A 14,069-nucleotide genomic window follows, 5' to 3' on the forward strand; every position below is an offset into this window, starting at 1 on the left:
GTTTACAAAATGACAGCAAAAACATTTCAGGCAATGTGTAAATCAGACACGACAGTAGAATATCACAGCCGTCGCTTTCTGGTCTCCCCGACCAGGCCCAGTGGGAGTTCAGAGGCCAGACTCTGGAACACAGGTTGAGTTTTAGCGGTGATTAAAATCTAAAATCAATAGTTAATCTCTGGAGTAGGTGCTGGTTGTCGAGATTTCCTCACCCCTTCCGCCAAACACAGGAAATGAGCTCAGAAAGTGGGGAACTGGGAATGAAAGTCACTCCTTGGCAGTTCCAGTGATCGAGTGGCACAGACGTGGTAATGGGCCGGACAAATTCAAAGTTAATTTCTTATTCTTCATAGGTTTGTTTTTAACAATCTTGTCAGAAGCAGATATAAAAATAATATGAGGTTGCAAAGCATATGAAAATGAAAATGGCTTATTGTCACGAGTAGGCTTCAAATGAAGTTACTGTGACAAGCCCCTAGTCGCCACATTCCGGCGCCTGTTCGGGGAGACTGTTATGGGAATCGAACCGTGCTGCTGGCCTGCCTTGGTCTGCTTTCAAAGCCAGCGATTTAGCCCTATGAGCTAAACAGCCCCTAAAAAAAAAAAAAAATTGCTTATAGTCACGAGTAGGCTTCAAATGAAGTTACTGTGAAAAGCCCCTAGTCGCCACATTCCGGCGCCTGTTCGGGGAGGCTGTTACGGGAATTGAGCCCTTTCAAAATAGTTGGACTGATATTGGAAAGCCCTTTGGCATTGGTGTCAAAAATTAAAAAGAATGTGGCAAAACCAGACGGCCAGAGGGAGGGGAGAGCGAGGGAGGGGAGAGCGAGGGAGGGGAGAGCGAGGGAGGGGAGAGCGAGGGAGGGGAGAGCGAGGGAGGGGAGAGCGAGGGAGGGGAGAGCGAGGGAGGGACCTTTCAGGGTTCATCACCCGAGGATTGAGAGGGGAGAGTGTGCACGGGATCGTCAGTCACCCGAAGGCAGGACCCCGGTTGTAATGTGGCAGCAGTTTTATTTCTCTGCTTTGTGTATCCCATAACCTCCCCTCTACAACCCAACGATTCTTTGTATGTGGAACGTGAGAATAAAAAAGGTTAATTTCTTCAGCCAAACACCAGTGGAAGCTAGGAAATGATAACTTTTTCATAGTGAAGTTCGTCCCCTGCAGGCTTTGGCATCTCATATGACAGGCCGTGTTGGAAGTGGCCAGGCCTGGACAGGGCACGTTGGAGTGAGAAGTGTTGCATTGGCATGCCGTGACTGTAGGAAGTTACTGGGATCTTCATTGGCTCCAGCTCTGGCCGGGAGGAGAGTGCAATCGCTTCCTTCTTAATGGAGAAGTTGACAGACTGATTAGTATATTGTAACTCACTCTTGATGACCGTAGACTGGAATTTCCCCAAACTGGGATATACAGACCCTGGGCTGGGCCACTGCTCACTGGGAGATGGTACAACCTGTCTGGGCAGTAGCTGAGGAAGTGAATAGCCATTAAACTGGTGCTTCATGTAATCTGATGGCATCCCCAACACCACAGGGTTATTCTGCAAGAAAGAAAAACAAACTACAGTGAACACAACTTCCAATTTACTCAGCACCATTATGTTTTGAAAATCATTTAATCTCAGATACTCTCCACCCCATCAGTCTTTCTTCTCTCCTCACTTCTAATATCTACGTTTCCACCATTTCAGGTGAGCAGACTTTAACCTGGTGGCTGTAAGACATCTTACTGTGCTCAGCCAGTCCGACGCCGGAGTCTCCATATCTGGGTTCTCTCTCCACAGTTATGGCTTGGCCGAGTATTTTCAGCTTATATTTCAGCATTTAATAGGTTGGATGGTAGACCAAAAAAAAGAGGTGTTGGGATAGGACAGGATTTGGGATTAAGACATTGCTGCTTTGGAAGATGAAGACACGGACTGGTTGGAAGAAACATCCTACCTGCCACCCTCACTTTGAATCTTATCCTCGCCCGGGGATTCTCAATGGATAGAACCTTGTCTGCAGCAAACAACAAAGTTTATTGTTCACTTTGCAATTGGTCCAAATTCATGATGATACAGAAGGAAGATGTGGCCGAAAAAGCAAAAGCCCCCCCCCCTTCCAAAAAAAACATTACCGTGTACATCATTCCACAGGCCACCCTCAGTCCCTTGTGAACTCCCAGCTGTGAAACTGGATAGCAACACAAACTCACCTGAGACAGGTCCGTGTGCAGGAAGCCAGTTTGAGGGACAGCAATTGGCTCCTTCAGAGCGCGTTTCATCTTCATACGACGGTTCTGAAACCAGGTCTTCACCTTAAAAAAAAAACAAATTTATTTATAACGGAAACTCTTTATGCGTCAGAATTTCCCCAGAGTATTATCTCAAAGCCCTGTGCCTATAAAGCACTGCCAATCACAACCTGAGGAAGGAGCCGTGCTCCGAAAGCTCGTGTTTGAAACAAACATGTTGAACTTTAACCTGGTGTTGTAAATCTTCTTACTGTGCCCACCCCAGTCCAACGCCGGCATCTCCACATAATCACAACTCTGTCGCCCTTGGTGTAAAGCCAGGATGCGGGAGAAAGACATTGAAAACATTAATTGCATAAAGAAGCCCCAGAACACGAGTGAAATAAGATTGATTTTTCATTCCTCTAGATCAGAGAATTAGATAATTATCTGAAAATAAATGTATTGCAGTTATGAGGAAAGGCAGTGGAGTGGGGTGAGCAGAGATGCTCTTGAAGAATTGGAATGGATGAATTGGCCCCTGCTGTAAAATCTACGATTTTATATTTTTGTCGACACTCAGAAGACCAGTCAACAAGGCGATGGCTTAAATTGTACATTTTCTGTAGACACTAGTATCCATCAATTCCATTCATGGCCGAGAATCTCATTGCAGCTCTGAATATACACAGCTGGTGAAGATCCACAATTTTCTAAAGGACAGAATTCCAAAGTATACAATCCTCTTGGGTGAAGAATTTTCTCCTCTTCTCCGTTTGAAATAGCCAACCCTTACCCCTGAGACGACCCCCTCCCCCACCCAGTCCCAGACCCTGGCGTTTGCAGAACTCAGAATCACTCAGAATCTACCATGTCAGACTTTGCAAGGGTTTGATATGTTTCAATGAGACCAAGTCCCATTCTAATCAGAGGATTTCAGAGTAACGCATTAAGTAAAGATAGTGCATGACGTGAAGGATTAGAGGAAGCGCCAACCCACCTAACCTGCATGTCTTTGGGCTGTGGGAAGAATCCGGAGCACCCGGAGGAAACCCACGCAGACACGGGGAGAACGTGCAGACTCCGCACAGACAGTGACCCAGCGGGGAATCGAAACTGGGACGCTGGCGCTGTGAAGCCACAGTGCTACCGTGCTGCCCATGATTTTAAAAAAAATAAATTTAGATTACCCAATTATTTTTTCCAATTAAGGGGCAATTCAGCGCGGCCAATCCACCTACTCTGCACATTTTTGGGTTGTGGGGGCAAAACCCACACAGACACGGGGAGATTATGCAAACTCCACACAGACAGTGACCCAGAGCCGGGATCGAACCTGGGACCTCAGCGCCGTGAGGCGGTTGTGCTAACCACTAGGCCACCGTGCTGCCCATGATTGACCATGCTGAATTGCCCCTAGTGTCCAAAAAAAGGTTAGGTGGGGTGACTGGGTTAGGCGGATGGGGTGGAGGTGTGGGCTTGGGTGGGGAGCTCTTTCCCAGGGCTGGTGCAGACTCGATGACCCGAATGGCCTCCTTCTGCACTGTAAATTCTATGAAAGATCATGCCTGATCTGCTGGTAACCTCTACCCCACATTCTGGCTGAACCCCGGTAACCTTTCACCCTCTTGTTAGTCAAGAATCTATCTCGCTCTGCCTTAGAAATATTCAAAGACTCTGCTCACACTACCTTTGGAGGGGAAGGTTCCAGAAACTCACAACCCCCAGAGGGTTAGACCTTATTTGGAGTCACTGAGCAGGTCTGGGCACCACACGTTAGGAAGGATATTTTGTGCAGCACGGTAGCGCAGTGGTTAGCACTGCTGCCCCACGGCGCCGAGGTCCCAGGTTCGATCCCAGCTCTGGGTCACTGTCCGTGTGGAGTTTGCACATTCTCCCCGTGTCTGCGTGGGTCTCGCCCCCACAACCCAAAGATGTGCCGGGTAGGTGGATTGGCCACGCTAAATTGCCCCTTAATTGGAAAAAATTAATTGGGTAATCTAAATTAAATTACATTTTTAAAAAGGGAAGGATATTTTGGTCTTGGCATGGACTGCTACATAGTTTTTAATAACAATGATACCTGGACTTCAGGGGTTAAGTTATGAGAGATTATACGAATTAGGCCTGTTTTGTCTAGAATTTTTTAGACGGTTTATCTTAGAATCTCTACAGTGCAGGAGGCCATTCAGCCCATCGACTCTGCACTGACACTCTGCACCCTACTTAGGCCCACTCCCCCACCTGAACCCCGTAACTCCGCCTAACCTGCACAACTTTGAACACTAAGGGGCAATTTATCACGGCCAATCCACCTAACCTGCACATATTTGAACTGTGGGGGGGAACCGGAGCACCCGGAGGAAACCCACGCAGACAGGGGGAGAACGTGCAGATTCCGCACAGACAGCGACCCAAGCCGAGAATCGAACCTGGCGCCGTGAGGCATCAGTGCTAACCACTGTGAACCCCCCCCCCCACCCACCCACAGATCAGGTGTTAAGGTATTATGGGATGTGAGAGTTAGGTCACAGGTCAGCATTGAATGACAGGGCAGGCTCGAGGGACTGAATCATTTACTCTTGTCCCTAAAAACATTCTCCTCATCTCTCTTGAATGAGCGACACCTTATTTTTAAAAAGTGACTCCAAATTCTAGATTCTCCGACAACAGGAAATACTCTCACCTGTCAATGTCCCTCAGAATCCTAAAAAGTTTTGATCAATCGTCTCTGACATTTACAAACTCTTGTGGATAAGTCTAGCCTTTCCCCATAAAATAACACCCCCATTCTTGGCATTAGTCGAGTAAACCTCCTCTCAGCTGCTTGTGACATATTTACATCTTTCCTTAAACAAGGTGACCAATACTCGACACAGTGCCTGAAGTACCACAAGATTTTTTAGATCCATTAGAGAGGGATTTGTGTGCTCAATTTTCTAAATGGGCTCCAACCTACAACCTGACTTGACGTGTTACTCGCTGAGGTCCAGCTCTCCAAGACGTGCCCTTGTGCTGTGTTTGCAGGCCCCAGACTCTGGTCGCAGGTGTTCAGAACCTCATTAACCAAACAAAAGGCACCAGAGGCTCCAGAATGTCTGACTGTAGGAAGGTGTGAAAGGTTTGAATATAGCGTCACAGCTGTCCCATTCAGAGAGCATATTAGTTAACACTCCATTCGCACATCTTTAACCTGGAGTACATCACAAAAAGGAATTGTCACAGAACACAAAGTAGATACTGAGACCACATTATCTCGACAATGGGCATGAGTTAGAATGACATCAAATCACTCAAACCCACATTCCACAAGTTTCTCCCTCTTGCAACACTGTTCTCCAACTGGTCATCCCCCACCTTTGTTATTCTATAAAAACATGAAACTGCAGAAAGGAATCAATGGGCCTGGCAGTACCGATATTCCCAGATACTAATTGACTACAACAAGACACTGACTAGCTGAATGGGCAGACAAGCGGCAGATGCAATTTAATACCGCCACGTGAGGTCAACATTTTGGCAATATGGCTGTCAGTTTAAAGAATTAGATCTAATGATCCTGCGCTGATTCTTTACACACACACATAATTTACAGTGCAGAAGGAGGCCAATCGGCCCATCGAGCCTGCACCAGCCCTTGGAAAGAGCACCCCACTCAAGCTCCATGCCGCCACCCAATCTCCTTTATCCCTGGAACACATTAACCCCACCTAATGTTTTTTTGAAACCAAGGGCAATTTAAAATGGCCAATCCACCTAACCTGCACGTCTTTGGACTGTGGGAGGAAACCGGAGCACCCGGAGGAAACCCACGCAGACACGGGGAGAAGGTGCAGACTCCGCACAGACAGTGACCCAAGCCGGGAATCGAACTTGGAGCTGTGAAGCAACTGTGCTAATCACTGTGCTGCCCTTTGAAAGAGTTATCTAATTAATCACATTCCCCTTGCTCTTTCTCCATAGCCCTGTTAACTTTTTCCACTTAAGTATTTATCCAATTCTTTTCTTATATAAATGTCATAAGTTCATAAGAAATAGAAGCAGAATTAGGCCATTCAGCCCATTGAGTCTGCCCCGCCCTTCGATCATGGCTGATATGTTACTCATCTGCTATCTACAATGTTACAGTACCTGATTTGGTTTTTTTCCCCTGATTAGGGGGTAATTTAGCGTGGCCAATCCACATCTTTGGGTTGTGGGGGGTGAAACCCACGCAAACACGGGGAGAATTTGCAAACTCCACACGGACAGTGACCCAGAGCCGGGATCGAACCCGGGTCCTCGGCGCCGTGAGGCAGCAGGGCTAACCCACTGTGCCACCGTGCTGCCCCCTCGTTTGAAAGTTACTATTGAATTTGCTCCCACCGCCCCTTTCAGGCAGCGCATGTGATCACATGGTTGCCGCAGAGGAGGTCAATCGTGTTTCTGCCGGCTCAATGGTTAGCACTGCTGCCTCACAGCTCCAGGGTCCCAGGTTCGATTCCCGGCTGGGTCACTGTCTGTGCGGAGTCTGCACGTCCTCCCCGAGTCTGCGTGGGTTTCCTCCGGGTGCTCCGGTTTCCTCCCACAGTCCAAAGACGTGCAGGTCAAGTGGATTGGCCATGCTGAATGCAAACTGTATCTTTCAGCTGTAAACAAGTGTGAGGCTGTCCGTTTTGGACCAAATAGGATAGATCAGCGTCTTTCTCAATGGTATTTAGCTAAATTCAGCGGATACCCAAAGAAACACAAGGGGTCAGGTACATAAATCGTTAAAATGCCACAGACGTGCAGAAAGTAATCAAAAAGGCCAATGGAATGTTCGCCTTTATATCAGAGGACTGGAGTAAAAAGATACAGAGGTTATTCTGCAGCTTCACAAAACTCTGATGAGACCCCACTTGGAGTCACTGTGAGCAGATCTGGACACTGCATCTTTGGAAGGATATTTTAGCCTGGGAGGGGGTGCGATATAGGTTTATAAGAATGATACCTGAATTTCAGGGGTTAAGTTATATGGGGAGATTATACAAATTAGGCCTGTTTTCTCTAGAATTTGGAAGGGGTGATCCGATTTAAGTCTTTAAGACATTAACCAGGAAAAGACAGGGCAGGTAAAGGTAGACTGAAATGAAAAATGAAAATCGCTTATTGTCACGAGTAGGCTTCAATGAAGTTACTGTGAAAAGCCCCTAGTCGCCACATTCCGGCACCTGTTCGGGGAGGCTGGTACGGGAATCGAACCGTGCTGCTGGCCTGCCTTGGTCTGCTTTCAAAGCCAGCGATTTAGCCCAGTGTGCTAAACCAGCCCCCAGGACTGTTTCCACTGGTTGGAGATTCTAGGATGAGGGGAGGGGGCACAGTCTACAAATGAGGGCTAAATCATTCAGGAGAGATGTTAGGAAGAATTACTCCACACAAAAGGGTGGTAGAAGTTTGGAACCCTCTCCCACACATAGTAGTTGATAAAAGCAAATTACCGCGGATGCTGGAATCTGAAACCAAAGGGAAAATGCTGGAAAATCTCAGCAAGTCTGGCTGTAGGGAGAGAAAAGAGCTAACGTTTCGAGTCCGATGTCTCTTTGTCAAAGCTAACAGACAGAGAGAGTGGGAAATATTTATACTGTGGAGTAGGAATGAAAGATGAGTCATAGCCACAGAAACCCAGGGAAACCGGGTGCTAATGGCCACAGAAACCAAGGGGAAGGAGTGCTAATGGCAGTCCCCAGAGAGGACAAGTAGTAGTTGATGCTCGATTAGTTGCTAATTCTAAATCGGAGATAGGTACATGTTTGGCAGTTTGATCAGCCATGATCGCATTGTCTGGCAGGGTGGGTTCGAGGGGCTGAATGGCCGTGGCTCCTCTCCATGCACACACATTACCTGTTGACTGGACAACCCTATCGCATTGCCCAGATCCTGGCGTTCTGACGCAGTAACGTATCGCTGTAGCTGGAAATGTTGTTGAAGAACTCGGAGCTGATCAGCGCTGAAGATTGTCCGACCTTTACATTTCTTTGGCACGGATTCTTCACTCGAGTCCCTCTCCTCTACAGAACTTAACCATGCGTCTCCACTGGCATTGAGCCCTTCCAAATCATCCTGGGAGTCTGCCTCAGACTCGGGAATGCTCGCAGCTGCAAACAACAAGAGATCAATTATTGACCTTTCCCAAACACCGGAAAGATTGAAGGAGTGTTTCTCTCGCCACTTCCCTCATCCTCTACTCCATTTTATTATTCTGCTTCTCCAACATTGAGAAAATAAAGGGAAAGGAATATTGAGAATGCTCCATTCCGTCACTGCGGACTCCGTCCCTCACCCTGACATTGACCCCGAGGCTCAACCAGACTGCAACAACCTTGGTGGCATCTTTGATCCTGGGGGGGGGGGGGCAGCACATGGTGGCGCAGTGGGTTAGCATTGCAGTCTCACAGCACTGAGGTCCCAGGTTCGATCCCGGCCCCAGGTCACTGTCCGTGTGGAGTTTGCACATTCTCCCCGTGTCTGTGTGGGTTTCCCACACCCCAAAGATGTGCAGGCTAGGTGGATTGGCCATGCTAAATTGCCCCTTAATTGTAAAAAATTAATTGGGTACTCTAATTGTATTTCTAAAAATCCAAAATTGTTAACCCCTCCCAGATTCAGTTGCCCGAGGAGCGATGATTCCAACTTCACATCTTCGTGAAAGTGCAAGAGGGTAGGAGGAAGGAGAGAGAGAGACAGAGAGGGGGTCGAGGGCTATCCGCTAATCTGATCTTCCTCACAGGTTCCTGCGCTCTCACCACACGGGTTCCAGGCACTCCTTACCCACAGAGGCGGAGGCTCCTGTTCTCACGTCTTTGATCACAAATGCCATGTCGGACGTCTCAGCAAAGTCACTTTGTCCTGACGAATACGCACAGCCGTAACCTCCAACAGATCCTGGAGATGTACCAGCTTCAAAAACACATGACAGACGTTTATGTGGTGAGATACAGAGGCAGCAACATTAAAAACTCTTAACATTGTCAATAGCGAGGGCAGCACGGTGAGTTAGCCCTGCTGCCTCACGACGCCGAGGTCCCGGGTTCGATCCCGGCTCTGGGTCACTGTCCGTGAGGAGTTTGCACATTCTCCCCGTGTCTGTGTGGGTTTCACCCCCACAACCCAAAGATGTGCAGAGCAGGTGGATTGGCCACGCTAAATTGCCCCTTAATTGGAAAAAATGAATTGGGTACTCTAAATAAAAAAAAGCATTGTCAATACCAAACATCCCTCGTGTCTCGACCCCACTCAGATTGCGCAAATGTTTTGTCCACCATTTCCCCCCTTTCCACCTGATTTGGAGGATGGGGGGAGGTGGAAACAGAAATGTTGTCGCTGGGGAGAAGACACAAGCGCTTGATTCATTCACTCTGAGTGCTGGACAGAACCACCATTTCAGTCGCTTGAAGCACTATGGGACGAATGTAAACTGGGGTCACTCTGCAAATGGAAATTTGGAGATTTGTCCACCTTCAATTCCATTAATTTCCCGCAAACCATTTCTTTACTAATACTAATTTCCTTCAGCTCCTCACTAAAACTTGTGTTTCTCAGACCTTATGGTACATTATTCATGTCTTCCTTTGTGAAGACAGAAGCAACGTCCAAATTTAGTTCCTTCGCCATTTCTTTGTTCCCTGTTATGAATTCCCTTGTTTCTGACTGTAAAGGACCAACTGGGGTCCTAGTTTTTAATTAATATTTTTCTCTTTGTAGAAACTTGTCAGCTATGTTCCCCATTAGCTTTATTGTATTTGTCCCTTCTTTCTTTCTAATTTAAAGTGTCCAATTCGTTTTTTTTCCAATTAAGGGACAATTTAGCGTGGCCAATCCACCTACCCTGCACATCTTTGGGTTGTGGGGGTGAGACCCACGCAGACACGGGGAGAGTGTGCAAACGCCACACGGACAGTGACCCGAGGACCTTGACGTCCTGAGGCAGCACTGCACTTTTGGAGATGGTGCAGAGGAGGTTTACCAGGATGTTGCCGGGTCTGGAGGGTGTTAGCTATGCGGAGAGGCTGAATAGACTGGGACTGTTTTCATTAGAAAGACGGAGGTTGAGGGGTGACCTGATAGGGGTCTACAAGATTATGAGGGGCATGGATAGAGTGGATGGGCAGGCACTCTTTCCCAGGGTGGAGGGGTCAGGCACCAGGGGGCAGGGGTTTAAGGTCCGTGGGGCAAAGTTTAGAGATGTGCAAGGCAGGTTTTTTTACAGAGGGTGGTGAGTGCCTGGAACGTGTTGCCAGGGGAGGCTGTGGAAGCAGATAACGGCGTTCAAAAGGCATCTTTAAAAAAAAATAATTTAAAAAATAATCTTTATTGTCACAAGTAGGCTTACATGAACACTGCAATGAAGTTACTGTGAAAAGCTCCTAGTAGCTACACTCCTGCGCCAATGGGTACACAGAGGGAGAATTCAGAATGTCCAAATTACCTAAATTGGCGAACACGTGGATAGGATGGGGATGGAGGGATACGGCACAAGGAAGTGCCGAGGGTTTTGAGCAAAGGGTGGTATCATGGCCGGTACAGGCTTGGAGGGCCGAAGGGCCTGATCCTGTGCTGTATCGTTCTTTGTTCGTTGTTCGAGGATGGAGGACTCTGGCAAACATTCTACATTCCAACCACACTCCGTATTTCCCAACCTCCACTCCTTAATTTGGTCCCTTGTCACTGGTTTATCAATAGTTGAAAAATGAAAAAATGAAAATCGCTTATTGTCACGAGTAGGCTTCAATGAAGTTACTGTGAAAAGCCCCTAGTCGCCACATTCCGGCGCCTGTCCGGGGAGGCTGGTACGGGAATCGAACTGTGCTGCTGGCCTGCTTGGTCTGCTTTAAAAGCCAGCGATTTAGCCTGGTGAGCTAAACCAGCCCCTAACTTACACAGTTACACAGGGGTTGGGGGGGGGGGGAAGAGAGAAAGTGGAACTCCAATCTCTCTGTCTTCTCCACTCTGTGGCAACAGTCACAATCTCAAGTCACTCCATAACTTTTTTAATACAAATTTAAAGCAAAAATTATTTCTTTCCCCACTTAAGGGGAAATTTAGCGTGGCCAATCCACCTACCCTGCACATCTCTTTGGGTTGTGGGGGTGCGACCCACGCAGACAAGGGGAGAATGTGCAAACTGCACACGGACAGTGACCCGGGTCTGGGATCGAACCCGGGAACTCAGCGCAGTGTGGCAGCAGTGCTAACCACTGTGGCACCATGCCAGTCTCGCCCGAACTATAGTTGCCACTGGCAGCATCAGCCTGGTATGATCTTATACTGTCTGCTCTCTATAACTTCAACCTTTCAGTTCTATAACTGGCCGCAGAAACATCCCTGTTTACAAATCCCAAACACTGCTGCTATTTTGCAGTTTAAATTCCTGTCCTGAGTTGAATATTTGAACCCTCTCCTCAGCATTCTAATATTCTGCACCCAAATAATTGATTTTAAATATCCAAAAAGAAAATGTCCCTGGGTGCACTGCTTCCAATCATTTCTTTTCTCTTTTTAAAAAAATAAATTTCGATTACCCATTTCATTTTTCCAAATAAGGAGCAATTTAGCGTGGCCGATCCACCTACGCTGCACATCTTTGGCCAAGACATCGGCCTTCCTCCTGTCCATGAGCTCCGGCTTCTCCGAAACCCCAAATATCGCCACCAAAGGGTCCGGGTCCACTCCCTCCTCCACTATCCTGGCTAAGACCCCGAACACTCCCACCCAGAATCTTCCCAATTTTACACAATCCCAAAACATTTGTTTTTGTAAATTTAGAGTACCCAATTCATTTTTTCCAATTTAGGGGCAATTTAGCGTGGCCAATCCACCTACCCGGCACATCTTTGGGCTGTGGGGCTGAGACCCACCCAGACACAGGGAGGATATGCAAACTCCACACGGACAGTAACCCAGAGCCGGGATCGAACCTGGGACCTCGGCGCCGTGAAACAACAGGGCTAACCCACTGCGCCACCATGCTGCCCTATGCAACCCCAAAACATGTGCACGGGTTTCACTGGCCCCTGCCCACACCTCTCACACTCATCTGCTACCCACTGGAAGAACCCACTCATTCTCGCCCGAGTCATATGCACCCTCTGCACCACCTTAAACTGTATCAGGCTCATCCTTGCACAAGAGGAGGTCCCGTTTACCCTACACAGTAGACGAAGGGATTTTCACAGTAACTTCATTGCAGTGTTAATGTAAGCCTACTTGTGACACAAATAAAGATTATTATTATACAGACCAGTAAACTGCACGGTAATGTTGGGAATAGCATTAGACAGGATATCAGAATGCTTGAGACAGAGAGAGCTACATCTTTACAGGGCAGTTAGGGATTTGAAGCAGAGGATACAGAGTTGACAGGGAGTAAGACAGCCAGATAAAGAGGCTGGTTTAGCTCATTGGGCTAAATCGCTGGCTTTGAAAGCAGACCAAGCAGGCCAGCAGCACGGTTCGATTCCCGTACCAGCCTCCCCGGACAGGCGCCGGAATGTGGCGACTAGGGGCTTTTCACAGTAACTTAATTGAAGCCTACTCGTGACAATAAGCGATTTTCATTTCATTTTCATTTTCATAGTGGCCTCCTTCCAACTTGCCTTTCAGAATTGTCCAAATTGACAGTGATCATGGGGAAGGAGGTTACCTGTCCAGCAGTTCAACATCTCCCCTGACCTGTACTTTATAGGACTAGCCAGTTGGTCCCGAGTTTAGTGGGGGACTTTTAGTCTCCAGACCAAAGCACAAGTGGAATCCAGTTGACCTCCTTTTGTACATAGGGACAACAATTAGCCCAGAACTGCTTTGCACCAGCCGAAAGCAATCAGCACTTTACCGTGTGTCCTTTTCCAATAAATTACAATCATTCCTAACAGAAGGAGGTGAGAATTCAGAATCCCGCAGAACCGACACTCTGAAGGGAAGGAGGGGGAGAAGAGAGAGTTCGACCCTCTCCAGTCTCGCCCCTCTCCAGTCTCGCCCCAATACTCACTATCATCCATAGAGCAACATGAGGCGGTGCTGCTGTTCTCCGTCTGCTCCAGCTCGGCTTCCACATGCTCGGGCCAGTATCCTACAGCAGCGCCTGGGAAAGATTTCAAAGTGGGATCTGTGTGTGACAGTGATAGGAAATGAATGGGTCATTTTGATCAATATCCCAAGGGGACCTTACAGCCGTGTCCCAGATAGATTCTTATTATTCCCCCAATCCCCGGGGGAAATCATCAGTGACCACATCAATGTGGAATGCTACAGCACAGGATGACATTCGGCCCATCCGCTCTGTGCCAGCCCCTTGAAAGTTATCCCATTAAATCCACTTTCCTCCCTCAATTTACTGCTATTACCTGACTTCCAAGGCTGGTTGGCCCCGAGCTGCTCCGACCTTTCCATCAGCCCCCCCTGGGTGATGTGGGGCTGGTAAGCAGGGCAAAGCGAGAATGCCCCATTGGCAGTATAGCTGCCGTCCTGCCCAAAGCAGAAGCCCTCCACCTGGGCAGAGGGTTCGCTGCGGACATGGAAGTTGAGGTAAACCTGCTCCATGGCCAGGCTGCTGGATCAGGGGAAGGGACTGGGGTCTCTGTGCGCGGCTCACACACATTCCTCAGCTTGGGCAGCATCAATAGAGCCAGTGGCAATGAGGTGGTGAGAATGAGGTGTTAATCGCACCTTTTTCTATGGAAATCTGAGGGATAGGGATTGGGGGGGGGGGGGGGGGGGGGGAGGAATCCTCAATGGCAAAGCAGCTCCGGGCAATCAGAATGAAACCAATCCCAATGAAAGGTTTGACAGCCACCAGCATTTTCTCCAGAAATTGTTCCCATCATCTGTACCCCAGC

The 14,069-nt window shown here is 48.1% G+C and overlaps 1 protein-coding gene across 1 annotated transcript; it reads right to left on the minus strand.

The window, feature by feature from the left end:
• Nucleotides 1–595: 595 nt before the first annotated feature.
• On the minus strand, nucleotides 596–13,331 carry LOC119958405 (homeobox protein Dlx4a-like). Its single transcript, XM_038786920.1, has 5 exons — nucleotides 13,223–13,331; nucleotides 9,007–9,135; nucleotides 8,080–8,333; nucleotides 2,200–2,301; nucleotides 596–1,543 (listed from the first exon to the last, which is right to left on the minus strand). The coding sequence occupies exons 1-5, from the start codon at nucleotides 13,230–13,232 to the stop codon at nucleotides 1,124–1,126; spliced, it is 915 nt and encodes a 304-aa protein (XP_038642848.1). The 5' UTR covers nucleotides 13,233–13,331; the 3' UTR covers nucleotides 596–1,123.
• Nucleotides 13,332–14,069: the final 738 nt, after the last annotated feature.

Source organism: Scyliorhinus canicula, chromosome 29 (assembly GCF_902713615.1).
Source record: "Scyliorhinus canicula chromosome 29, sScyCan1.1, whole genome shotgun sequence".
In the NCBI taxonomy this organism is placed as follows: Eukaryota; Metazoa; Chordata; class Chondrichthyes; order Carcharhiniformes; family Scyliorhinidae; genus Scyliorhinus; species Scyliorhinus canicula.

What these genes read in the sequence shown, in the direction of transcription:
- LOC119958405 (XM_038786920.1), bottom strand. An exon ending in TAGGGTTGTCCAGTCAACAG is followed by an intron (nt 2,302 to 8,079) that starts GTAATGTGTGTG and finishes TTTTTTTTTAAG; the next exon opens with GTGAAGACCTGGTTTCAGAA. An exon ending in TGCACACGGACCTGTCTCAG is followed by an intron (nt 1,544 to 2,199) that starts GTGAGTTTGTGT and finishes TCTTTCTTGCAG; the next exon opens with AATAACCCTGTGGTGTTGGG.